The sequence below is a fragment of the Callorhinchus milii genome, unplaced genomic scaffold (assembly GCF_018977255.1).
Source record: "Callorhinchus milii isolate IMCB2004 unplaced genomic scaffold, IMCB_Cmil_1.0 Scaffold1, whole genome shotgun sequence".
Taxonomy (NCBI): Eukaryota; Metazoa; Chordata; class Chondrichthyes; order Chimaeriformes; family Callorhinchidae; genus Callorhinchus; species Callorhinchus milii.
In genome coordinates this window covers 6179743-6204895 of record NW_024704742.1, presented here as the reverse complement: position 1 = coordinate 6204895, position 25153 = coordinate 6179743, and the positions used below count along the sequence as shown (strand labels likewise).

The 25153-nt window shown below is 43.3% G+C and overlaps 1 protein-coding gene across 1 annotated transcript in view; it reads right to left on the bottom strand.

The window, feature by feature from the left end:
* The window catches only part of LOC103182161 (lymphoid enhancer-binding factor 1), a 57716-nt gene extending 36820 nt beyond the window's left edge, over positions 1 to 20896 (bottom strand). The window contains exons 1-7 of the mRNA XM_042337863.1: positions 20663 to 20896; positions 18509 to 18641; positions 10740 to 10830; positions 6497 to 6580; positions 2751 to 2873; positions 1211 to 1373; positions 566 to 673 (exon numbers count right to left, since the gene is read on the bottom strand). Coding sequence (XP_042193797.1) covers positions 566 to 673; positions 1211 to 1373; positions 2751 to 2873; positions 6497 to 6580; positions 10740 to 10830; positions 18509 to 18641; positions 20663 to 20896 — 936 coding nt within the window. The remainder of the gene's footprint in view (positions 1 to 565; positions 674 to 1210; positions 1374 to 2750; positions 2874 to 6496; positions 6581 to 10739; positions 10831 to 18508; positions 18642 to 20662) is intronic.
* Positions 20897 to 25153: the final 4257 nt, after the last annotated feature.

The following is a 25153-nucleotide window of genomic DNA, read 5'->3' as shown; positions in this document are numbered from 1 at the left end:
CACAGTCCTGGACTAGACCCGGCAACCTTCTAGTCTTTCTGCTCCAGTGCTTCTATCCACTTGAAAAGATTTATTTTCTATTAAGAAGCCTAGGTGAAGGGCCAAAAATAGGGCTGTGACGTGTATATGGTAAAACAGTGGGGAAATCTTGCATTCACTGTGGTGAAACATTTCTTTAAAGAGAAATCACAATAAAGAAAAAATCATGAGAATGGTTTTGTGGTAACTACAGTATTCTGTCTTCAGCGACAGTTTTACAGGGCAAATCATGCAGCAGAGGCAATTTACACACAGCAACATCGCAGAAACAGCCATGACCAATTTTACTGGGAAGTAGAAGAAAACCCGGTTTAACATCTCACTTGAAGCACAGCACATCTGACAACGCAGCAGCGCTCCCCCCACAACCCCCACCACCCCCCACACACACATTTCACTGAAGTGTCAGCCTAGATTATAACGCTAAAGTGGGGCTTGAATCCACAACCTTCCGCGTCAAGTGAGAGCTCTGCCAAGTTAACAAGGCTGACACCTACACGAGACCCAGCACCATATAGCAACTTACATAGTTATCCCGAGCGGACCAGCCTGGGTAAAGCTGCATGTGAAGTTGCCGTTCCTTGCGAGCCAATTCATAATATTTTGCTTGTTCTTCACGAGTCAAAGCGTGCCACTGCAACAAAGCACAAAGAGATGGTCATCACTACAACATCGATCAGAGTCCAGTCACTGCGACACCGATCGGTGCTGTAACTGGCGGCTAGTTACAACAGCAGATTGCTTTTCTTTACGGTTAAAAGCTAACTCATTCATTGGATCGGCAGCACGGGCAGATTGGGTCAAATGGCCTACTCCCATGCTATCCAGGCTGTGTATACGCAAATACAACTGCATACTTATTATGATCAAGGTTCAATTGTCGTATATCCTGAAGGACTGCAACGTAACCTCGGGTGACTGCAAGTAGTCAATTCCTACAAGGATTGGACTTACTCACGTTTGCGGCGTTATTCGAGGAACAGACAAGATGTTATGGAAAGCCATCCGAGTCCAGCTTAGCTCAGTACACGACACTACACAATAGTTGGGAATACATCCAGCTCAGGATATAGGCAACATCAATGGCGACATCAAAATCAACAAGACTCACAGGGATGCCTGGCTTGTTCGCTTGTTAATTGGAGCACATCAAAACTACCATTCAACTCACCCTTCTCCCCAGGATCTGATTGATAGCAGCGCTCTCTTTAAGAGTGCACTCTGCCACGACGTTCGCTCTCATTTCCTTCATGTATAACATGAAGGCGTTGAGCGGTTTCTTGATGTGAGGCTTTTTGGCCTCTTGTTCCTTCCGAGATTCGTGGTGAGGTTTCCTAGGGGAAACAAAGAGTATCGTTTTAATTCATTCCCACAGCTGGGCAGTTTTAACATACTTAAAAATGGCAATTTGCACATATATGCCGTCACACACGTAGTCAAAAAGCGTCTCAAAAAGTGCTTCACGCAAATGGAGCAGCAATCGGTTGAATTGGAGTGGGTGGGGGGGATAGGAAAGGGGTAGGAGAGATATGACTCAAGGCTTTTGAAAGAGGAGAGGGAGCTGTGGAGCTCCAGACACGGGGCAATTGGATGGCAGCTCGCCCACCGATGGCTGTGAGGTGGGCCTGAGTTTGCAGAGCAGAGGGAGTCGACAGTGAGGTGGGACTGCAGGAGATCATACAGGTTGTGTGTGACAAGGGCAAAAGAAAATACAATAAATCAAATTCTTTCGACTCCCCCTTTATTTTTGCCACCAATTCCCCCCTGAATGCTGCAGACATCTTTTATAATAATAATAATAAGCCTTGCATTTGATGTAGCGCCTTATCATGTCTTCGAGACGTCTCAAAGCGCTTCACGGAATATACTGTCAAGTGAATTGACTGTATAGTTTGTGGGCGAAACGTGGCAGCCAATTAGCCAATTGCGCACAGCAGTGTTGTGGATTAAAGTGACCAATTTATTATTGGGTTGAGGCCGCACCCTACATTGTAGCAGCTCAACCAAGTTGTCGTTATACAGGTGTAAGCCTCGACTCTGAGTGTTGATAGGCTTTTCAGCCACAAGAGGCATCCTGTCCTCCCTTCACCTGAGATATGCACCTGCGAAAGTAGTCTTTGGATATAGTGATCAGCAACGGTAACCTTGATCGATTTCCCTGCTCCCTGGTCAAGGACATTAAGCCCCAATGTACCAGCCAGTTGCTGTCTTACCTGAGGTCAGTTAACTCAGGATGCCTACACACCAGGACTTGAACTTGCAACCATATGGCTTATTGCTGTATGACTTGGTGATGCCTTTAATCAGTAGGCTATCAGAGGAGCGTGCCCTTCCACTTAAGAGAAAGCAGTACGCATGCATGGTTTTAAAACAGAGCCTCCACTCTCCAATAAAAAATATCTACTCTCCAAATCTATTCATCACCAGTATAAGATATTATTATTATTATTATTATTATTATTATTATTATTAACTGCTTCATGCAGGGGGTAGCGAGTATGTGGAACTCCGGTTGAAACAGAATGTATAGATGCACTTAAGAGGAAGCCAGATATACATGTGAGGAAGAAAGGAATAGAAGGGTGTGGGAGGGAAGGAGGGAGTAAGGAGTGGGTGGGGACTCATATGAAGCATTAACACCAGTCAAGACTAATTGGGCCGAATGGCCTGTTTCTGTGCTGTACAGTCTAAAGCTATGTAAATCAACCTACATGCTCATTAGTTCACTCTCATTCTGCATAGGTTCTTGCTTGATCTGAGGGTTGACAATTGCTGGGTGAGGAATTCCAGTTGCATGATGACCTGGTTGGCCAGGCATCATGTGGTGTGAAAACCTGAGGTTGGGCAGACCAGAAACAAACAGAAGAAATGAAATCGATCGCAGAGCAAACGTAATCGCAAAGGCACTGGTGTTTCTTGCACTCGGACACACAGAAGACGAGAGAAAGCAGGAGAAGCGGAGGCCGGACTGGATGTGTAAATGCAGATATACATAGCAAGCGTATTTCCAAACAGTACCACTTAGACCTGTGCAGGAATGTTCATCTAGGTTCCAAGTTCATTATCAGTCTCCTTTTACAAGCATACAGATATCATTGATTGGATAATACCCCGTTGGTCCTAGATAGTGTTGGTTCACACCAGCGATTCATAAATTAACAGGGAATGCGTCCGTCACATTGTAATCTACGTTTGGTGCTTTGGAGCAAGGTGCTTTGGCGTTCGGCTTTGTGACGTCTCTGAAACGTGCCGCATTCGTGCGCAGAAAGCCAGCGTACTGCTTGACTGGCACATGAAAATAGGTTCCAGATCATCAGGTCACTGGCACGTCTCTTCCTGCGCTTTGTGAGCGTGCAGTGCTTCACGCTGAGTCAACTATTCCGTGCTTAACAATGGGATTTTCTCTGAAAATATCAGAGTCTATAACTCCTCCACCTTTGTGAATGGGGCAGCGCTGTATTGGAAGAGCATTATAACAGGGTTCCTCTGTATAAAATGTATAACCCCAGTGTTTTTCTACGATGAAATTCGGTTAAACGTTTTCATCGTAACATCAGCCTTAAAGTTCAGCCGAGGCAAATGTCACAGTCTGGTCAGTTGCTGCATAGAAGGATGAGAAGTATCAATAGATCTCCTTCACTGTTAAAATCTAGTCAACGTGGACCGCATTTGTCAATTCTGTGTAACATGCACCCATGCAAGAGGTCATTGTGCCTCAGTTTACTTAGAGATTGTGCATTTTTATTTACTAGTTTGGCTGGATTGGGTCATTTTCAGCACTTCAAACATGTTGCTCTAGTACAACAACTGACACCAACTCTAAGTCATGAGATGATCAGTGTAAAAATTATAACACCCGATTGTTACAGGACATGGGCTCAAATACCTAATTGTCCATATGGTGGGATCTTAATCCCACAGGATACATATAATCGAGTTTCAATGGTTTTTCCCAAGGAGCAAAAAGACATCTTCCAAGAGAGGAAGAATATTGTATCCTTCGCTTGAAACGATGAACACCTGTCCATATCTATCGCTGGGGTAAAACACAATATCCTCCAATTGGAATAGTTACTCTAATTGCAACTTGTGGTTCGTGATTCATGATTTTGAGATTTATTTTTGCTGACTTTCAAGTTGAATCTTAACAATGTGAACCACACACTGGAAATTACGATTAGCGCAAACTAATCAGGGTTGCGAGTATCGTATTTTAGATCCCAACTTTATTTGCAGTGTAAGATAAACAGCAACAAACGGACCATATGAAAATACAAAACATTAAAGCTGGACAACATTAACCATAGACATTCATCCACATCCTGCCAGGCATGTTCCGGTGCGAAAATGTAATATTACCATCATCAGAAAGGGTGGTTATGATTGTAAATATATATTTGGGAGGGAAGGAGGGATTTAAAGAGGAAAATATAGTTTTTGGTTCTATTTAATTGTAATTTAGCAGAGTTTAGTGTGTCAGCTGCCAGTGCACAGGGTGTCAAGGGACTGGAAGTTGTCCTGACGTTAGCAATGCCCGGCAGCTTTTTGAGGTTACAGGGCTATGACAAGGCTTGGCTCAGTAATTCAACAGAATTATAGGTTTTGTTTCATTTGAGGTCAGAGCTGGAAGGTGTCAGGAACATGGCTTAAATCATGTACTTCCCTTCCCCTGGCACGCCTGATCTCAACGGAGACACCAGAGGCGTTAAGTGAGAGGGAGGAGAAGTGCTTCACCCTAAGGTGGCAGGGGAAATCAGTGCCCACTTGTACGCACTCTCCGGTGGCCCGATACCCAGTGCCAATGGCTCGCAAGATCTGGGAGCGGGTCACAAGCCCGCACTTGTGGAAACAAGCAAACGTTAATACAAAGGCAAACATTTTCTTTACAAAACCATGGGACCCTGCAGTCTTAACAGGCAATTGAAAAGCAGCCACGTGTAAAGTGTGTCACAAACCACTGTGTGCAGTTCAGCGGGTGATGTGCAGCACACCTTGCTAGCAAGATGCAGAGTATAACGCCTGGTTCACACAACGCAAAGTGTCCACTCTGTACAGAGCCTGAAGCAGGAATCATCAGTGTTTTTTGGGGGGAGAGTTTGAGTAATTTAGCATGAACGCCTCAACTCTACTCAGCATTGAAACTGCACTGAATAACAAGGGCCCAGCTGACTGCACCTGTCACATAAAGTGACCACAAATTTCAATTTTGTAAAATAACATGGTCTGGTCTGATTAATGTTTCTGGTGGCTGTGATTTCTTTTAGTAGAAATTCAGTTCACACGGTCATATCCCACAGCTGTTACATAAGATGTTTACATAACAGGATTTTTCTTTCCCGAAAAAAAACATGCTTCAAAGTATAATTGAGTGGTTAATTGTGGAGTGAAATTAAGCTATACTGCCTTTGATAACTGCAATTTAGTTTAACAGGAAAACATGAAAGAACAGCAATGAGCAAACTTGTTTTGAGCAATTAAAAGCTAAATTGTACAAGACGTCTTTGTTGTTGTTGTTTGGTGGTTAAAATGGATTATATTGTAATAATTGTGCTCTCAATCAGATAATTCTAATTAATTTAAGTTTCGTGCTCATGGCAATGTAAATAGCAAAACAGTCGAATTGCCTGGGTATTACACACTGAAGATCCCTTTTTTCTAGGGAGCCGGTTAAGCACAATACTGTCTGAATTCACTTGAAACCAGTTTGATGATTCTTCTGTGTTTACTATAAAGGAGCCTAATTCATTCGAACGCACTCAACAAGATTCCACCCGCTGCCCCATCACCTCACTTTGGGCCACACGGATGTTATGAGCGAGGATTCTCGACTCATAAAGTGGAGTAGAGCACAATTATTTATCCACCTGGTGACATGCTTTCCTATCGACCTGGACAGCCCTTTGCAGGTTGTCTGAGTTACCAATAGTGAGTGCGACACTGACAGAGCAATGTGTACCCCTCAGGTAGGAAGCAGTCGGTGTGTGATTGCCACCCTCTATGCCTGGAGCTTACAGTGCAAGGAGTCAACAAGAGAGAGGGTAGGTGCATGATTAATTCTGAGGCCCCTACAGTCAGCTTCTGCAAGGATGAACTCTGGCCATGAGACTCCCTCCAATTCTCCCTCCCCGCACGGAAAGCTATACTTGCAAGATGCGGAATTTATTGAGAATTCAATTCAAGGGACGTGCATTCATTCTTTGAAAGGGCGATTGCCAAGTTTTAAATCAGAGCTGGACGTGCTCACCGCTATACCGAGTTTTTTTTGCTGTTGTTGCGGTGCACCACGCCATGGGTCCATTGTGCCTTTGCAAGACTGTGTAAGCGTTGTGTGACACAGGCGTTAATTTATCGAACCCAGCTAGCAGATAAGCAGAAACATGTTCAGCTGCAAGCAGGACAGCAACTTGCCCTTTCACTCAAAGAGCCACTCAGTAGTCTTTCAGCAACTGCACCTTACCTAGATATGGGAGTGTTGACTGGGTGTGCTGTTGGGTAGGGCTGCCTGAATCCACCTGAAACTGGATAGATAGGCTGACCTTGCCTGGGGTCAGAGAGAAAGGACCCAAATCAACCAGCCAGCTTCTGCTTTCGTTATCTCAACAAAGCTTTGTACCTTGGACCTTTTCCGTTTTGTCCTTACGTCTCTGTCCACAATTCCCTTTCCCCTCACCACCACCCGCAACCCTCGCAGGAAACGACAGCCTAAACTTCTACCCGAACAAATCAAGTTAAAACGTTCTCAGTTTCTGTGGAAAATCATTACCGAAGCGCTCCCCTTCACGGAAAAAAAAAAATGCTTTTTAGTGCAGAACCCGTCAAATAAAACAGTTCTCAGTCACTCACATGTGTGACTCCTACAGCGCTGGATGCCTGTGCAGACATTTTAAATGGAAAACTCCAGGTTCCACTTAAACAACCTCTGGGACATATGATCACATAAAGCTGACGCTCAACTCTTCCTGATATTTTTCCCTGACTTTTGGTTTGGCCCATTTTTCTCCCCTTGTCTCGTACAGACGTTGATTCTTTGTAAAAGGCTCAGTTCTCTGGACACTGGACTGTTCTTCAACAAACCCAGGGATACTCCAGAGGTCAATACATATGTGCTAGCTTACATTTTCGCCCACAAAGTATACGGTCAATTCACTTTACAGTGTATCCTGTGAAGAGTTTTGAGACGTCTCGAAGACGTGATAAGGCGCTATATCAAATGCAAGGATTATTATTATTATTATTAGCTTCTCTATCTGAACCTTCTTATGGAGTACATTACTATGAGGAAATGACAGAACTGGTGAATAAGGGGGGGTCCAAGTCGATATTATAGATTTGGATTTAATAAGGCCTTTGGCTTACTCAATTGAACCATGTATTCAATATTTATCCCAATAAATTTACCTGGACGTACAGGAGCCAGACCTCTCCTCACCCCATCCCTCTCTTGCACTAACTACCTCACAGCAGAGTCAGTGGCGGAGTCTGTGAAGCTAAGTTATCCTGACCTCACGTGTTCTCCACACACATGCACTGTCCATCATAGGTGTAAATAGAGACGAAGAGTGGGAAATCTTGGTTAACTTTTTCCCTCCTACTCCTGGACACTGAAACTAGTTGTAACACCTCAAGCGCCACCCCTTCCCTGCTCTGCCAACTGTTGCTGGCTGAATTCAGCTAACTGAAAAAGCAAATGATGAGGTTAGTGACATGTTATACATCCAGGTGAATGAGTAAACCTCTCCACCATGTGGTAACAAGAACCTGAAGTTTTCCTGTCACGCTTCTCAAACCAGAGGCCACAATCTCTCTTGGTCTTAGCCTGAAAACCAATGCCATTAAAAAGTAAAATTCTTAACTTCAGTCTTAATGTGAAACTGTTTTTTCCACCGGCACAGAACACATCCAGCAATCTGGATACTGCAGAAAACTGACTTCCAAATTAAGACGTAATTTAGGAATCTTCCAAAATTCTGCATAATCTTAAATGACGTTGGTCTTAAGGCCGAGACTCTGCAATATTTCAGCCCTCTGGATGTTAAAGGCAAGATTTGTTTTTGCTGCACACTCCGATAGCGTTAAACACTTTAAAATGTCTCTAGGTTTACATTAGATTTACATCCTTTAAAATTAACATTCCCCTTAGGTCATTTAATCAGAAAATACAGCACAAGATATGCCGGTAAGGACTAATTGTACATTTTTTTCCCCCCTTTTAAGTGACAGTTTCAAACAGACCTACTTCAGGAGAAAAAGGGTTATAAAAAACACTCAGTCGGATTTACACTTCGCTGTAATCATAACCTGCTGTTTGGGGAAAATGACACATGCGATTCTGAAAAAAAAGCTGCATCGTTTTCCACTGAGCTCTGCACAGACAGGAAACATAATCAATCACAAGGGAGAAGTGTATTTCAATGTGACCATTTCACATTTGACACAACTCTTTGTAAGTGGAATGACTCCATTGCCTTGACTTTGGCCACAAGAATCAGCCGTCCTACTGGAAAAAAACCTGAACGCTCCTCGGGCTGAATGTCATTCACCAATCGCTTAAAGTGGTTACTTGTGTACAAACGCCACATTGAGACGAGCTCGATCGCTGTTTGAATGGCAACCACCGCGATTGGGGTTTTTCAGAGTTAAGGTGTAAAGTGTTGGTGCAACGCGCGGCTGTGAAAGTCCAACAGATACGTTCTGCTGCGAACGTTCTCAGGGTTTAGCGTCATCTCAGGCTGGGTAAACAGGAAATAACAAACACCTGGGCTGGTTATAAAGTTGTGGTCTCGTTGATAATGTGCGCTGTTGAGAAATACAAAAGGATTCTTTGTGGGTGTGCACCCACCCCCACCCCCCACCACCCCCCCCCAACACTATCTGTCCTCGTTGTTGTTCTGTTTTTTTGAAGTCATAAATACAGGCACTGTGGAGCCTGCAGCTTGTGATTTATACCACTCGGGATTGCTCCTTTTAATGAAACCTGATGGAACTCTTTATGAAGTGCGATTAGACATCACTCGTGTGGCGCGCTCGTACAGTGCCTTGGGACATCCGCCTGACGTGAAAGGCGCTACTTCAGTGGAATTTATTGTTGTTATATCGTCACAAATCTATGGATCAGGAAAGATCACCTCCATACCCTTTCCTCACCTAATATGTCCTTGCGGGATTCATGTTAGACAGCCCCAAGCGGTGAGCTCAACACGCAAAGGGGGTACAGACTGCAGCTGGTGTAACCACTGACTACCTTTCACGCGGGGACAAGGATCCTTGACCGTCGATAGACGCAGAAAGTCCCGCCAATGTCACTTCCTGCTCACGAAACACACGCTCTGCGCACAACAAAGTGCCGCTTACGTCAATTCCTTCGCAAAAAAGACCTCAGCGTCACTCCCTGATCATTGCGCTTGGTGCTTCCTGTTGGCGGTTTACAACGGGGCTGCAAATAATACATTTCAGACTGCCTCGAGTCACTGGGGTCTTGTTCTCCCCTCTCGTTGGCGTACAGTTTCCCGGACACTGGCGATCCTCTGGTGTCTCGCCAGCTGCCGTTCTTCATGCAAGCCCCAGACAGTGAGTGTTGGCAGGCTATTTCACTTGAGAGAGGGAGGAGAGGAAAGCATCGCAGCCAAGCCTGCTCCTGTGTTCGCCGTGACGTCCAGATGCGTGTGCGTTCCAGCTGGAGCCATTGGATTGCAACCAGCAGTCGGACGTCAGCCCAATTTATTTTCCTCTCACGGTGTCAGGAGGACTTGGGGCAATTCTCTTCCGAGGGTAGGTGCTGAGGCCGATTACAGCAACCTTTCCCTCGGTCTGCTAGTCAGCCAGGTCAGCTAACTCAGTAGGTACTGGGATTGAATCTGGCAGCTTTCTGGTCTTTATGCGTGCGTCAGAACAACAACAAATTACATTTGTGTAGCACTTTCACGTCAGGAGGATGTCCCAAGGCGCTAGACAGTTAGGAATCCGTACCCGAGCTGGTGGTTGGGATCAGGAGGGATGGAAGGTATGGGCGGGAGGGTGATCAAAACAATGGTCGAAGAGGAGGGTCTTGAAAAAGATCTTGAAGGAGGCAAGGAAGGGGATGAGGCGGAGGGACTGTGGAATAGTGTTGCAGAGGGTGTGGGCAGAGAGGCTGAAGGGCCGCCCATCAATGGTAAAGCGGGCGAGGCAGAGAACGTGAAGCAGGCCGGAGCCCGCTGAACGGAGGAAGAGGACAGGTTGGTGGGGGGTTTAGGAGGTCACAGAGGTAGGGAGGAGCGAGGCCATGGAGGGCTTTGAAGGCGAGGACCAGGAACTTGAACTGTATCCCCTGTGTGATGGGGAGCCAGTGGAGTAACACACCACACAGTGCATCTTCCCAATGAGCCATTGGGGGTTGCGCCATTTCCTCCAATGTTGTAATCTTCATATAATATGCCATAGCCGTGTCTGCTTCTCATGACATATGTTTTGACACGATATGCCTGGGAATACCTTTCAAACTTATTCGATGCAAATGTGAAATTACAGAGTTGACTATCCGGCTGTAATTTTTTTTAAAAAAAAATCTAAATGTAAGCAATTGAAGTATTACATCAGTCACATGCGTTTCAATTTCAAAGTCACATGTACTTTGAAACAGATTAAAAAGAGAGAGAGAGACAGGGGGGGAAAAAAAAACCAGCACCTGACTGGCTTAAGTTCAAAGGGAAATAAGGACTTACCATCCGAGAGGAGGGGTAAGCTGTCCAACACCGCCTGGAGATAGGGGATAGAAGGTGGGCATTTCAGGACCTGGAGGGTGTCTGTGTATACCTGTAGGGTGGATGAGGAGGGGTAGTTTGGATGAGAACAAATACAAGCCTATTAGATTTCCAAAAGTCACTTTAACACAATTAAAAAAGGGTGAATAGGATGTGCATGAGATGAAAAATAATCAGAAATGATTTACTTTAACCTTTTTTTGGGGAGAGAAAAAAAACACATAATCTCAATGACACAGAATAAATACACAAGTGTACACGTTCAAGATGAAAGACATTTCAAATATACCCACTGACACTTGACAGAGTACAGCAGAGTATCTGTGTTTCACATCAATGCAGATAGAATGCTTCAACGATTGATTCTAGGAAAGAAATTTGGTAAACACTTTTACCGGTCTTAAGTTGTCTTATTGGGGAAATGAACGCAACATTATTTAAACCCAAATAGTTCTTTTGATACATCGTAATGTTTGCTGTTAAACATTAAACAACAATTAAGGGCTCCTCTGTTTGCAATGACCTTTGTAAACACCTGAATGTGATCACGATCCAGTGTCTCCATGAAATAGGGTATTTTAGTGGATTAAATTTCTCTGTGTGAGAAGAAGTGAATACGGTTTTATGTCTTAGAACGTAAGACCATTGTTTAATGAGCATTCCCCAGTAAAGCAGAGGACTTGAATGTCTCCCTGACCATCGTGGGAGTCATCTGCATAATTTACTTTGGTTGTTTTTGTTAGGATATCATCTTCTGTGCATGTTTTTCTCCCTCTCACACTTTACGTATATTAAAATATAGATCAAAACACGGTTTAAAATACAAACGGAGCAATGGTTAAGTAAGGCATCTCAGAACGCTTAGGCATAAGCTAAATCTAAATGTTTTATATGGGCTCATATTGCAAGCAGTGTCTTGTACAGTTCATAAAGTGACAAGGCCCCGATAAAATACATTTTTATCACAATGAAAGACCTGCTGACAACACACGGCTCAGCAAAAATCCCAACTAATTTTTCCCATCTGGGGATGGGAAATATCCAGGCAGTGCCAGGTTAGAACATTAATCATGGGCATCTACCTGCTTCTAACAGTTCCTGCCGATCACAGTTAGGAACATTTGCCAAACCTTAAGCATGAAGGTCACCAAAAGAGGTTTGCAACTAATGCATCTTTTGGGTATCGATTGATAATTTACAATCAGTGCATTTAGAGCTCATCGACTTGATGGACGTCACTGCTGGTAAATGCAACGCATCCCTATTTCAGGAATTCAGTGTGAGGATCAAGCGGTGCAGACCAGTATGTATTCCATTCTCAGGAATAAGTATAGCACGCAGAGAAACACTCCCTCTACCCTGCCTCAATGTGCCTTAGCCCAAATTGCCAAACGATACCTCTACAGCACTATTGTGACACTGCCCATTTCCCACACAAGCCACGCCGTGACCCTTATGAAGACCTGATATTCCACCTCAAGTCTTTGCCTGAATAAGTATTTTAACATGTGATATCATGTGGAATTGTGGAATATTCTTCGATTCAGTCTTCATTCTGCAGTACATAAAACTGCCGATACTCAGCTTTCAAATTAAAAACTGGACATAAGAACTTTCTGCGCAATCTTAGGTGTTAAAACTAAACGGTCTTACAAACTGTCCAAATAAAAACAGCAAAGGAATTAACTCGGGATTAACCTGGTCAAGTTTGGTAAACATTTAGTGCAGGTGGGTTTGTTTGGTAGCGATCTTCCAAGAAAATCAATTATGGTGAAGTACAGCTTTAAGTACATTCAGAAAGGCAACAAAAAATGAATATAATCCTTTAAGCTTTCCCGAGAAGACATTTCTAATGAAAGATACAATAGGGCAGAGTTGTCACTGAAATAATAGCAGGAAAAATTCACAAGCACCACGGACGAAGGAAACCAACCAAAACAGAAAAGGTGCAATCCCCTGTGATGCAGAGAGCCTAACTAGTCAGTGAATATTGCTGTGTTTTCTCACAGAGAGGAACCTGGATCACCTATTTATTGTTCCCTGCTCGGAAACTGTAATTTCTTTACCTTCGCTGACGAGTATACCTGTTCTGTTCACTGCTTATTAAAAAAAACGTCACTATTTTCGGTCCGTTTGAAAGTACAGAATTGCAAGGGGGGGAGGTGGAAAGAACAGGGACCACATTATGACATTTGTGATTGCAATTTTCCATTGTTTGCCTTGAACCAAAGGCTCACCATTCCCTGAAGAAACTGGGATTGAAAACATTACATTTTGGAGCCCGCTAAACCCACTTCCTTGTTAAGAGAGCCACTGCAATGCTGATCGTGCTTTTTGGACCATTTTTTTTTACTTTAACCTTTTGTTGGCTATTAGCATGACAAGAGCCACCAAATCCTTTAAGTTAGTGGCCAATTTAACTTCATTGATCCCACAGGGCAAGCGGTTTCCCATTTGCTATTGTCTTCGGTGTCCCCAGATGTACAGAAAGGTATATATTTTGGTTCGAAAACATTACGAGGCCAGGTTTCAGCTTTCTCCCTAAAGACACTGGGTTTGTCAGGATTCGCAACCTCGAAGGATCAGCAGTTAATTAAGAATCATTTTCAGTCCCTTAATGCCTACACTTGATATGATTCATTTGCCTCACTATTGTCACTCCAGCTCATACTAAGCTCTTCATCAAGCCGATTCCTTAGGGCTTCAAGGTCAAATAGTTTTGCATGTGTAGTATTTAACATCCAAAGCTGTGCCAGAAGTACTCTGTCAACTGACAACCTACAAACACGAAGCCCTACAGCTTTCAGAAGTGCCTCGCAGGATTAAAACAGAGTTTTAATCCCAAATAGATCTTTGCATTTTATGGTATACCTGAAACTCTACCCTGAGGACGTCTGATCTAACACTGTAAAGCGCAGTGTTTCTCCACATTAAAATTCCCCCCCATACACACACACACAAACAACGTACACTTCATGTCAAGCTGTCAGCCAATTGCTGACACTGCATCAAAATGCTCTCGAAGCATTAACCAAATCAGCCTCCCAATAAATGGGATGTTACACAGCTTATCGTTACCTCACAACCATACCATGCAGATGTGCTCAAACAGCTCCTGCCTCGCACACTGAATCAGAAAGACGTGAAGAAATGAAAGCAGCGCTGAGAAAAACAGGGAATACTCATCATCATACAGACAAACAGCAGGAACAAATGCTCCTTCTGTGAGGTTGCACTCTTCTGATCGGGCTAAACTCTGTGAATGCCCAAACAAGACTGGCATCGAGGTCTGAAATGGTCTGTGGAATGACAAGTAACGCCTCTGAGTCAAAAATAGCAAGTCCTTCCGGGGAAGTGCATCACATCACGCGCTGACCCACAGGAAGTCCACTCTGACGTGATCAACCCCTGTAGCTCTTTGGTTGTCAAATCCCTTCACTCCCGCGCACCTCCTTACCTATCCGATTGCTTAACCCCCCACTCCACCACTCGCTGCCTCCGCTCGGCTGGCTCCGGCCTCCTCTTCGTCCCTCATCCCCTCCGCTCCACCATCGGCGGCCGTGCCTTCAGCCACTGCGCCCCGAAGCTCTGGAACTCCCTCCCTTAATCGCTCCACCTTGTCCCCTCCCTACCCACTGTCAAATGCCGCCTAAGGACCTTCCTTTTTGATCGTGCTCATGGTCATCTCCCCCATCCCTCTCCCCCCGGCTCGGGGTCAAGCGCTCTGGGACGCTACCCCACGTGAAGGGTGACATATAAACTCAAGTTGTTGTTGTTGCTGTTGTAGCAGCGACTCCATGGCTGGTAACGACATTTCCTAGTTATCGAACGGAGTTGTTATTTGACACCTCAATGAATTTTTTTAATTTTTCCTCTAACAAATTAGCTCATTTTAAATCCAAGAATGTTTTCCCCCCCCCACACAATACCTAATATGAACAACCCTTTCTTTACGTATTTATTAAAAAAATTATATAAAACAAATCCCTCCAATAATGCAAGGATTATTATATTTGCAAGTGGGAAATCCATTAAGATTGTTACACCTTTTTTTTTACAATTTGTCACGTGATAAAACACTAACGTGATGTCCTGGGTCCGACAGAAGAGATTAGATCAGGTGGACATTGAAACGAATTGTTCATTGACCTCCTGAATGTATTCGGGTTTGCAATGGTGCCAATTGGGTCAAATGTGTGATAATCAGCAAAGGACTGGGGAGAGCAAAGTAAGATTTTTGCTTTGTATATTACAGTATATTTTCCAATACGAACAAAATGGATTAAATCGTAAAATTATGGAAAAAGGCCAGAGCAAAACACCACCAAATCCCAACTTTTTGGGAGAAAATGTTGTCACGATGAAGATCCCTTTATAGGCAAATGCTTAATTATAGTCTTAATCTCGAAGATGGCTTTCTGTGAGTTGTTTCAAGAGCTACAGAGAACTAACTTCAAAGTAAAAACTGAATTCAACAATTTTCCCAAATCCCGTGCAATCTGAAATTCTAAGACAATGATCTTAAGGCAAAGACGATGAAACGGTTTTCAGCCCTGATTTCTATCCGATGGCTGCTGCTGGAGGAAGCACATCTGTGGAGTCGATTCCGGAAAGGACTGTGTCATGGCTAGGCTGTAAATCTTTCTTCATTTGCATTGAAAAGAAATAAATCCTGCAATCTTAGCTCCCATTCAGAAACGGATCTCACACGTGCCACTGGTTCTCCTTCATTAATCATTAATGAAGTCCTTAAGTCAGTGGTTAGAGCACTAACCTCACAAGTGAGAGCCCTAGGTTTGATTCCCAGCAGGGCGAAACGTTGGGCAAGTTTCTTTACACCGCACGCCTGTGTTTACCTAGCAGTAATTAGGAACCCGGTTGTTAGTCCATTGGCGGATCAGTTTTCTGAGGGTAATAATTCCTTAAGAAAAAGTGTCACTTCAATCTGCTGCTGTGCGCAATTGGCTGCCGCGTTTCGCCCTCAAAATATACAGTCAATTCACTTTACAGTATATTCTGTCAAGTGAATATACCGTAAAGTGAATTGACTGTGTATTTTGAGGGAGAATCGCCGTAGCCAATTGCTTTGAAGAGCTTTGAGACGTCTCGAAGACGTGATCAAATCAAATATCAAATGCAAGGGTTATAAAGTGTTGTGATGCACTCTATCTAGTTGTTTGGCCAAGAGCCATAACAGGCTCTTGTCCCATGGGGACAACAAAAGGTAGAATTCTAGTTAGGTTTTATCTTTGAGCTGGTGAATCAATACAAGCCACCAGACAAACATAGATCAACAACCTGATTTCACTGAGAAATATCTTGCTTTATGAAGCATTTCAGCTAAAGCTATTGAAGATCAGACATCTAAGGGTGCACCCGCTGGTTGGTGAAATTAACGACTCTGGCATTTACACCAGGATTTCCTTGATTATAAGTGAATGGCTGCAAAGTCTACTGACCAGCAGAATCTCATCCTGTCTCAGTGATTGTCCCACGCAGTCTTTAGACCTGACTGAGCAGGGAATTGTCTTGGTTTTGAACTGAACATAAAAAAAACGTTCCGACTTCAAAACCTGAACTATTTCGTGTGCTCACTTATCGTAAAATCCAGTGTGGGATGTAGGTTTTTATGATCTGGAAACCCTGGGCTTCAGATGTCCACACCCGATTTGACAGTGTCCAATTCCCCACCTACCAGAGATCCTTATCTGTTTGGATAGTGCCTTTGATCTGTGCTTGCAAAAAGCTGGGATGTGTCAGCTGAAAACTGTGGTTCAAAAAAAACCCAAGAGACTATAAAAACTCAGAGACAAGCATCTCAAATCAAGCATATACTTTAAGAAAGCTGCATGCATATCTAATTAGATATATTTTCTCTAATGGAAACATTAGAAAAAAAGCACTTTGGATGCCAAGCCGGGAGTCGGGTGGGGGTGGGGGGATGTCGCCTCAGAAAGGGAAATCACTAACACGCGCAAATAATTTGTTAAGGTTTTATAACGGGATTTCCAAAGCGAACGTGTAATAATAATAATAATAATAATAATCCTATCATTTGATATAGTGCCTTATCACTTCTTCGAGACGTCTTAAAGTGCTTCACAGGATATACTTTACAAACAATCCTGGATTGAGTGACCAATTTTTTGTGATTTATTTTCTTTGAAGGAATTATTACCCCCGGAAAAGCGATCCGCCAATCGACTAACAACTGGGTTCCTACTTACTGGTCGGTAAACAGAGGCGTGCGGAGTAAGGAAACTTGCCCAACATTTCGTCCTGCCCGGGAATCGAACCCAGGTCTCTCGCTTGCGAGGCGAGTGCTCTAACCACTGAGCAACCGGACTTCTATTTACGATCAATGCATGAAACTGCAAGTATGTGTTTGTGGATACTGCTATTCTTCACCACCTATCACATCACTCTCATCTGCCCCTGGCTATTTTGCCAGTCTATATGACTCAGTGCCATAACATGCAATTGTGATTGTTCCCCAAGTCATCAGGGGAGGAGCTAAATTGTTATATTTGTGCAATTATCTATTTTTTCCACACACTGTTCCCCCCCGCAGAACAAACAGACCATTAAAGATGGTAAATCTTGCTCACAACTTGGTCTCTCAGTGCAATGTGCAAACAATTCTTCCTTTTTAACCTACCTCCTATGATGTTAGTATTAACTTGATGTTTGCTCAGCTGCTGATGCACAATAGCTAACAACAGCGTGGGACAGTTTACTCTGTTACCTCTCCTGTATTAGCCTTGTGTTATTGGGAGTGGAGAGAACTAAAATGTACACTTGCTGGTGGCTTGGGTTAAGTCTACAATCATTGTCTACAGTTTCTTAGGGTGACTTCATTGACGTGATCAAATTCCAGTGGGAGCAAGAAATTACAGAATTAGTTCAAATAATTTTGCTGCTGGATAGAGTTATTTGAAACATTTGCACGCACACACACCAAAAAGTCATTGTACAATCGCCTTATTCTAATCCAGTTCTTGAAAACAAGTCTCATACATGACAGTACTTTGTGTCCCTTCCTTCCGTTAGAAATGCCGAGGTGTTTCAAACATCGACGAGCAAGTTAGAAATGAGCACAGTGGGTCTCGCTGAATCAAGTCGCCAACTATCAGAAGTCATTGGCCACTGGGGGTCAGTATACTGAGAGACAATCACAGACCTGCGCTGAATTGCTGTTACTTTCTCAAAGTTGTCCACAATAGCTTGATATTTGATAGAGGAAATGCTGTAAATAAATGTACCACACAGAAGCAATGCTCCTGGATCGATTTACATTGATTGCCTCAGACAGATGAGAAACTATAGTAGAAAAAGAGTATGGTGTGTGAATGTCATTGTGTGTTGTGTCTGTGGGTGTGTGTTGTGTCTGCGTACATGTGTGTGGGAGCACATGTGACAGCACATCCACATGACAGTACATGGCAATGCAAGACTGATTGCTTGTACTGGGTGACCGAAAAGTTGTGTTACCCTTACAACGTCTGATAAGTCTCAAGGAAATGATGTTTTTTTTAAAATAGAGTAGCTGAAAAATAAGACGTTTGTGTCCCCCTTTATATATGTATATATATAGATATATATATGTGTGTGTGTGAGACAGAGTGCGTATAGGTAAATGAGAGTGAGTGGACATGCATGAGAATGAGCATGTTTGTGCGAGTGCATATGTGTGCAAAGGAAGTTTAGAAGTTACGTGTAAGATTCCTCACCTCGTTTGGAGTTGACATCTGTGGGGATGTGTGTTGGGTGAACTCCTGGTGCAAAGTGCTCATCGCTGTAAGTGATGAGAGGTGTGAGGGGGTGAATTGCATGCGATGGCTGCACCACAGGCACCTTGTTCGACTAGAAAAGAACGTAAAAGGTTAATTTGGTTTATTTTTCATCAAAATCTAACATCCATTAACAGTGAGAAATACAGCTAAACGGTCCATGCAATAAACTGTACACGTTATACAGAAGGGCAGGTACAAGCCAGGAACATACACCAATGAATGTGTATAGATAACGCGCTGAAGGGAATATAGGAACAAGAGTAGGCCATTCAGACCCTTAGGTCTGTTCCACCATTCTATTAGATCATGGCCAATCAGTACCTCAACTCCATTTACCTGCCTTTGCTCCACACCCCTTGATACCCTGACCTAAAAAATATCTGTCCACCTCAGTCTTGAAGATGTGAATGGATCCAGCATCCACAGCCTTTTGGGGGAAGAGAGAGCTCCAGATTTCCGCTACCCTTTGGATGAAGAACTGCCTCCTGATTTCACTCCTAAATGGCCTGGCTCTAATTTTAAGATGATGCCCCCTTGTTCTGGATTCCCCAACCAGAGGAAATAGTTTCTCTGTATCTACCCTATCGAATCCCTTTATTATTTTCAAAACCTCAAATCGAATCACCTCTCAACCTTCTAAACTCGAGGCAATACAGACCAAGTTCATACAATCTGTCCTCATGATATACCCCTTAAAGCCCTGGTAACATTCTGGTGAAGGAGGAAACCACACACAAAAAAATCTTAAGACATGATAAGGAATTGCACAGCGTTCCTGCATAACTCCTCTACCTTCTCCTCTATGCCATGTCTACTCCTCCTATTTATGAGCCAGCCAGGCTGGCTAGTCACTAGAGTACTTGTGGACACGCGACAGACACACTTTTCTCCAATCCCTAATGCAAAATCTTTACTGAGTGTAACCTTATCAGTTAGTGCTTGCCAGCACGAAGAGTAAACTTTTCCAAGATAGATATTAAGGTAGGTAGAGAGAGAAAGCATGTCACTGTAGGGAAGAGAAAGGGCTTGCAATGTGTGGGGAGACATGGAAAGAGAAAGAGAGATGAGGGCTAACACTATGTGCCCGACAGTAACAGTATTAATCCTAATGGAAGAAGGTTATCGGTTAGCAATGTGTAGGTGATGGCCTGATATTCGTAATATTTTTGTATCTACATGGCTGTGCCTGAGACATAGCTGTGCACAAATTGGCTGCCGCAATCACCTACAAAGTACAGTCACCGCACATTACACGAAATCCCACGATGTGCTTTGAGACTTCTTCCTTACATGTAAGATGCTATATCAAACGCATTATTATACTTAAATCCACAATGGACCCAATTAGTTTGAAAATTTTGCTCAACACTAGTTTTAAAAAACAATCCTTTAACTCAAGGTATGTGTTTCAGAACGCCAGACACAGACTCTTTCAGGTAATGCTAAAAAAAGCATGAGACCAGGGAAAAAGATTTGTGAGTCACAAGCACAATATTCAAACGCGGAGGCAAAATTTGACTAAATTTCTGAAATAAAAACACTCATAAGCTCCCCGATAAATACCATTATAACAACACAACATCAATTGAAACTCCAACTCAGGAAGTGCTGCTGCTGAAACATTACATGCACTCAAGGCCTCGGTCTCGGAAAGGAAGTGGCTTTTGCTCCCCATGGATTGTATATTATTGTAAATCCTGTGGGTTAGGAAACTTCAAAAGGACTGGCCTGCCCACATTACTCAAACCTACAATCGCTACTTTGTAATGGGTTCCGCCACGAGGTTAACATTTTAATCAGCAGGGAATTAGTCTTGCATGTACAGTACCATACTGAACCGAGTCAGCCAGGTGGCAATTTTTACGTGCTATCCAGTGCGCTTAGTCTTCTTATGTTCATCACAACTTGGCTCACGAGCCAGACTGAGCGGAAATAAAAGTTAATTCATTGTGTCTTGTCTTCAATGTGCTTTCTCAGCAGCAAAACCTTGCTGCCAGCCTCTGGTGCCTCACGCCCAACCACTCGCTGTGTGAAGCTGGACGGTGAGCGTTGGTGAGATATTTGATATCTTGACCTGGCGGCACTAAGTACCGCGATTTCACCAATTCCTCCGGTGGAGGGGACTCCAGACACTGCTGCCGGTTTGCACGAGTGGCAATGTCTTGACTCCATCATGATGCTTTTACGCAATGATCTTAAGACATGTGCAGAACGTGATTTGCTGGAAGGAGGCAGACCCCAGAAGTCTGGAGGCCAGGCGAAAGCACCAGCTATGTGTTCTCGTGATGGGTTTTTGGTATTCGAAAACCACAGCATAGAAGACATCGCTGTCATTTTCCCCTCCCTGGCCTGAGGTCGCTGAGACTAATTGTGAATTGCATTTTTAATTGGGATAAACAATGTCGACGTCATTACCTCCAAGTGGTGAAGCAATGAAAGACTATTGTCTAAACAATGGAGTTTCCCCTTGCTCAATAACACTCGTCATAAAGACACATCCTATTTGCAGACCTCGCCTCATTACCCTACGACCTGTCACGGTCTCGCTATATCAAATGCAAGAATTATTATTATTATTATTATTATCTTGTATCTCTGGTCCTTTATTCGCAGTCGCTATGTGGAATGTTGACCAAGCCGAGACTCAGAACTGCTCACTCTCCCGTTCTTACCCTCCAGCAAACGAAGACAACAAAATACTCCCACTGCTGCCAAAATCACTACCTCTGCCTTCATCGCCAAAAGGATTGGTTTCTCCAACGCTCCCCTTGCTGGTCTCGCTGGCGCCAACCTTCACATATGTCAACTCTTCAATGCCATGACCTTTTACTTGATCTCAATCTGCTCGCCTTAAGTTTTCAAATTATTTCATGGCCTCAAGTCTTCTGCACTCACGCAATCTCCAATGCTGTATCCCAGCCACAGCTCACAATTTAAGACAAACCATTAGTACAGACACACAACCAGTCACTTGGCAACATTTCGGAGAGTGGCTTATGAATATGACGTTGGTTGGGCTTGTGTTCTTGGGACTAAAGGTCAGTAAATAGCACCGCCCGAGTCAACGCACATATAATTTATGGTCCTTCCTGGACGCAGGATAGTTTTTGCACATCTTTTGGTTACACTGTACAGGCAAAGAAGCAGAATCTTTCACATGAAGAGGTTAGCTGCAATGAAAATATATGCAAATAATTGAAATACACAGCAATCATGCATGTGATTAAACTGTATGGACTGTAATGGGAAAATCTGCTGTAGGCATTGGAAAGCATAATCAAAGCACTGAATGCCAGGTACAGGATTCTCATCCTTAACTGACTGAATTGCTTGGTCCAAGTCTTCCGGGGGAACCCAATATGTATATTTTATATGTTTTAATATACCATTGTGCATATGGGAGCCACATAAAAACGTCTGTTAAGGCAACAGCTATTTAACTCGATTTCCTAAGGAAACTATAGATTCTGTGTCACGTCAAAGGTCCTGATCCTGAAGCTATCGTACGTGGATTGGTGGGCAGGCCATCACATTAGTTACATGGCGTCACGAAAGTCAAGAGCCATCAAAAGCCATCCCTCGCTTTCTCAATTGATTTTTATTGTCCTCAAGAGCCAGAACGCTACAAAAAAAACATAATTTACTTCATGGCTATTTATGGGACCTGGTTATGCTCAAATTGGCTGCCTCAAACAAAAAGCAGTCACTTTACAGTATATCCCATGAAGGGCTTTGGGATGCCCTCTAGACTTGAAAAGCGCTGTACCAAATGGAAGGGTTACTATTTGCATCAACTGCATATCACGCAGTTCCCTGTAGCACTGCAGGGAACTCTCTTAAAATCAGTTCCATCACCACATACCGATCGGATGGAGATCTTGCTCCGGCTTCTATTGAATTGGAGGAGCAATGACATTCCTGGAATATCACTTGCGTTCAAGAGTTGCCTTGATGATATGCAAACTTCAATTTTTTTCCCCCCACAACTTTTTCTCTCTCAACCCACTTACTTCCACTAATCGAGAAAGGACCAGGCAAAGGTATCCCCAGGTCAAGGAGATGGGCGAGACCAACTGAGTCATACCATTTCCTGGCAGCAGTCTTCCGTTCCTCATTTACATTTCACCTTATTTACGTCTTGTCCAAATTACCTTGCAAATAATCTGCAATATCCCCCAGATCTATTTGCTGGTCAGTGTCCACTACTCTCCGATTCTGGTTTATTGTTTGTTCCTCACTCTAATACATCCCAACGAGCTGAAAGCCACAAGGTCCTTTCTCTCAGAAACTTCTCTCAATATTGCTCAGCTTGCAAGTCTTCTCTCCCTGTATTGAAAACGTTCTTACAATGATCTCTTTGACCATTGCTTTGGTCAATAAACTTTTAATTTTCTTTCCTTTCCTTGATGCTTGTCACTCCTTATTGTCTCTATAAAGCGCGCTGGGCTGTTTGTCTAACACAAATGGATCGATATAAGTGTAAGTTATTGTTGCAGCGTTACGTCATAACTCAGTCATAACTGGGTACGTGTGTCCTGCTACGTTTATTCCAAACATTTTTCCTTGTCCAAGCATTAGATTTTTCATTGTTTATTTCAATCTTCTCGACCATCTGCAAACCATTCCTGCTTCATCTTGAATCTAATTCCAGGGCCTTTGATATTTTCTCCTCCATTTCCTTGTATCCCTTATCGTTGCTTTTAACTAATGAGGCAGTAATGGGTTTATGCAGAGCAAGTAAAGGAAGCCCCAGGTGGGAGATATCCGCCAAAGTGCTGGGTAAGTACAGCAATAGTAACATTCTGTTCCATCATCCAATTATACACCTCAGCTAACGTATTGCCTCATGGATCCGACTTCTAAGTGTTACGGAGTATCATCAAGGAGAGGCTGAGTACTGACTAGGTAGATTAGAGAACCTATTAGGAGTACTGTCTAGTTACATTGGGAAACAAAAGAACTCCTTGAAGTTAGCTCGCTTTAACAGAAATATGTTCCTTGCTCCTTGACCATTCTGTACCCACGCACAATTCTGCCAACAAAGGGCTACTTTCGTGTATTGGGAATGCTGTGGGATTCATTGGATGTGTAAAATGTATACGTGTTTGTGCATGTTGTATGTATCATAATAATAATAATCCTTACATTTGATATAGCACCTTTCACGTCGAGAGAATGTCTCAAAGCGCTTCACAGGATTTACAGTGAAGTAAGTGACTGTATGTTTTGTAGGTGAAAATATGTAAAGTGCGAGCTCTTCGTGAAACATAACGGTTTGACCAGACATTGACATCTATGCGTCATATCACCGTCAATAAATAAACTATGTAAACAGAGTGATTCAGTCCCATTCAGCAGCTTCTGTCAGCTGATCATTCAGTCACAGTCCTGGCGACATGCACACAGTTCTCCTCTGACAGGCAAAACACGGGCACACGGAAGCAATGGGAGTTGTGAGCTATAAATAGGCAGGCGTATCAAGTTTTCTGATTAAATAAGATGTAAATCAATGTCAGCTTTTTCTAGAAAATGCTAATGGAGTCTATGGGGGCGCGGAGAGGGAGTGCGCATTGTTAGTATCTATGGGGGGGTGGGAGACAATAATAGGGTGCAAGCTATCAATTTGCTTGATAGAGCCAGGGCTGTTGGTGTTTATAGTACGGGAGGTGAAGTCAGTCATTGCTATCTATAATTCTAGGGGAAAAGAGGGATTGCTTCCTAAAATCCACAAAAAATTCCACATCAACGTCAGAGTGTTTCTATCAGAGTTTTAAATACCAATGCTGTTCCTCCCCTACCTCCCTCTTACTCACTGGAAGTACAAATGCTTCAATTGAGAAAAGCAAATTGATAGCTTGCACCCTATTAATGTCTGTCTGACCCCCTTTCCTCCCTCCAGTCAGACAGCCTAGAAGCCGAACCGATGGATTTGCTGAATTATACTATCCCCGATCTTCTCTTAATTTTACGGTTTTCAACACAGATTTGCCTTCATGTGGGAAGCAGATAAGAAACTGCAGGATTTTAATTTAAGCTCTAGCCTTTTCTTCTATCCCACAAGATGGAAAGAGAAAGAAGCAGCATGTGAGCCAGAGCCAACAAGCCGACAAAATCAGGTCAATTCTGCATCAATAAAATAATATTTGTATATTATTCCAAATTATGGAAATGCTGAGTTCTACAGACCTTAAGGTTCCAGGGTCGGGCTGTACTGAGTTAGCTAATCTCAGTTGAAGCAGCAGCTTCGAAACTCCAATATGGCTTCTAAGCCCTGGACTAAGGAGGAACAAAAAAATTTGAAAAGGATTCCTTCCGCTGATCGCTATCCAGTGACTCCTGCAGGAAGGGGAACATGTGTGCACATTGGGTGAAGACAGGATCGGTCTCCAATTCAAGGGATCAGGACACAGATAGGATACCTCACTCTGAGAGAGAGAGAGTGGGCACCCAGAGGGGAGAACAAATAATACGGGAGAAATTGTGCCACTTTCCAGAGACCCGATATACATACAGTGCAACCCCATTATAATGTGCTTCACTAAAAGGTGAATTGATTTATAATGCACCTATCTGCCCTATTGT